This window comes from Cyprinodon variegatus, unplaced genomic scaffold (genome assembly GCF_000732505.1).
Source record: "Cyprinodon variegatus isolate N-32 unplaced genomic scaffold, C_variegatus-1.0 Scaffold837, whole genome shotgun sequence".
NCBI lineage: Eukaryota > Metazoa > Chordata > Actinopteri > Cyprinodontiformes > Cyprinodontidae > Cyprinodon > Cyprinodon variegatus.
In genome coordinates, this window is record NW_015151290.1 from 105,567 (window position 1) to 108,025 (window position 2,459).

Consider the following 2,459-nt stretch of genomic DNA (forward strand, 5'->3'; position numbering starts at 1 on the left):
ATCATTAATTGCAGCCATAGTGTCCAGCTTTGCATATGTTAAGGTTGAGCTCAAATTAATCCAGATTAGATGGACAGTGTCTGTGATAATTAATTATTACTGCAGATTATCAAGCGGATTTAACTCAGGCTTTGACTAGGCCATTCTAACACAAGTATATGTTGTGCTCATCATATATATACATTCAACCAACCATAATTCTTATTATTTTTAAGACATGGTTTAGAGCTGTTTTCCTTTAGCCTTTGACATATTTAACTGGGTTTCTTCAAGAATTAATCTTTACATGATTATTTATAATTACTTTTAAAGCTTGCATCAGTTTCTTTTTTTTTTTGGTCTAAATTACACAAAATCAAAAAAAAAAAAAGAAAGATTATGACAGTTGTTACGTGACAAAATATGGTAGGTTATGAATATGTATGACACTGAGAATACGGTAAATTACGTTTTTTAATACCTTTCAACACGTAGATTAGGTTATTATTTGTGTATTTGACTAACATGTATGCTTATCAGATACATGTTGGGGAAAGGATTCTTGGTTTGGGTCATTAATCAAGTCTGTGTCTGTGACGTTTTCTGCTGCTCTGTTAGGCTGAGGCTTCCTCCATGGCTGAAGACAGAGATCCCCATTGGGAAAAACTTCAACAAGCTGAAGAATTCACTGAGAGACCTCAACCTGCACACGGTTTGAATCAGAATGAAACTTAAATCATAACTTCTTCGGTTCAACTTTTAATAGCTCTACATTGAGTCCTACAAAAATGTAAATTAATGAAAGTAATATATTTACAAACTCCAAGAATACTATAAAATAATAAGTGAAAAAGGAAAAAAAAAATCTCAGAGGTTGTTGATCTCACATTGGAGAAATTTACCTCTACATTTAACCCATCCCCTTGGGGAGCAGTGGGCTGCCATTGTGTGGCGCTCAGGGAGCAGTGTGGGGTTAAGGGTCTTTCTCAGGGGCTCAGAGAGGAGGCTGTGGGGATTTAACCGGGTACTTGCAACCCTCTCAGAACATAAGCGCACTGGTTAGAGAACCACTAGGCCAACACTCTCCTCTGAGGATGAAGTTACCTTCAGCTGCATGTCTGCTACTGATCAAATGTGATCTATACTAAAAAAAAAAATGTTCTTTAACAAAATAAGAGGTGATTTTGATACAGACTTGAGATCTTTCTGCAAAAATATGACATTTCTCCTAGAGATGCAGAAGTGTGACACGAGGAGCTCTGTTCTGTTTAATTTGCAGTTTATTTATATTTCAACAAGTAATATTTGACCAAACTAGGGAATGGTCAAGATGTGTTAAAATCAGTGCTATCATAGCAAAATTCAAAATTTAAACATGTTGATTTATATATTTTCAGGGATGCATCTGATTAACATGAAGGGCTTCTGTTCATACTAAATGTCTGCCTTCTCTAAATAGGAAATTGGATGTATACCCGTTTGACTCTTGCCTTTACTGACAGCATGCTGTTTTGCACAGCTCAGAGAGGTTTAAATAATCCTGTGTGTGTTGTTGTTTCTTTAATAATGATGGCTCTCTGTATATTTCTTCAGGTGTGTGAGGAGGCCAGGTGTCCAAACATCGGAGAGTGTTGGGGTGGAGGAGAGTACGCCACAGCTACAGCCACCATCATGGTGAGCCTCCACCACCATTTTAGTGTATAAAGAGTTTTTTTTCTCTTTAACGCCTAAAGATGCAGGATGTATGCGCAACAGAATCTGAGGTTGGATCTTATCACAGCTTCTGCTCTTCTTTGGAGGCATCCATCAAGTTTTTATTAGAAGTGGACCTCGTATTTACCCGTCTGATTGGTTTTCTCTTTTCAAGTTCACCACATAGATTGGTTGAAACCTAATGCATAAAACTGTGTTGCTATAGTTCTGGTCCAAAGCTCAGCAGTATAGTGTAGTAGAAGTAGAACAGAAAGGCCTTCTCCAAAGCTGATCTTCTGTGTTAAAGCATTAGAGTTGCCCCATACCACCTTCCCTTCTCCACCAAATATACAGGACAGGCCGACAGGTTGATATTCTCCATGCATTCATTAATCCAGTGTTCCTGCCTTAATTAAAAAACTAAACAAACTTAATCAAACCATGTTAATCTTTCACAGGTTAGCTGAGAATCCATTATAATTGCTGACTTGCTACAGCACGCATGCTTTTCCCAGTAACACATTATTTTTTTTCTCCCCTTCTACTGGTAGCTAATGGGAGACACATGTACACGGGGGTGCAGGTTTTGCTCGGTGAAGACAGCCCGCCGGCCCCCTCCTCTGGACCCAGACGAGCCTTACAACACAGCCAAGGCTATCGCAGCCTGGGGGCTGGACTATGTGGTTTTGACTTCGGTTGACAGAGACGGTAAAAGTCTCTTCTCTTAGTTTGTTTGCATCGACCAAGGTTATATGCTGATGAAGGTTCTCAGTCATCCAGGTCATAGT

General features: G+C 38.9%; 1 protein-coding gene across 1 annotated transcript in view; it reads left to right on the plus strand.

Moving 5' to 3' along the window:
• lias (lipoic acid synthetase) overlaps nucleotides 1-2,459 on the plus strand; it is a 9,842-nt gene that overhangs the window by 1,488 nt on the left and 5,895 nt on the right. The window contains exons 3-5 of the mRNA XM_015397079.1: nucleotides 598-691; nucleotides 1,573-1,653; nucleotides 2,223-2,379. Of these exons, the coding sequence (XP_015252565.1) occupies nucleotides 598-691; nucleotides 1,573-1,653; nucleotides 2,223-2,379 (332 nt within the window). The remainder of the gene's footprint in view (nucleotides 1-597; nucleotides 692-1,572; nucleotides 1,654-2,222; nucleotides 2,380-2,459) is intronic.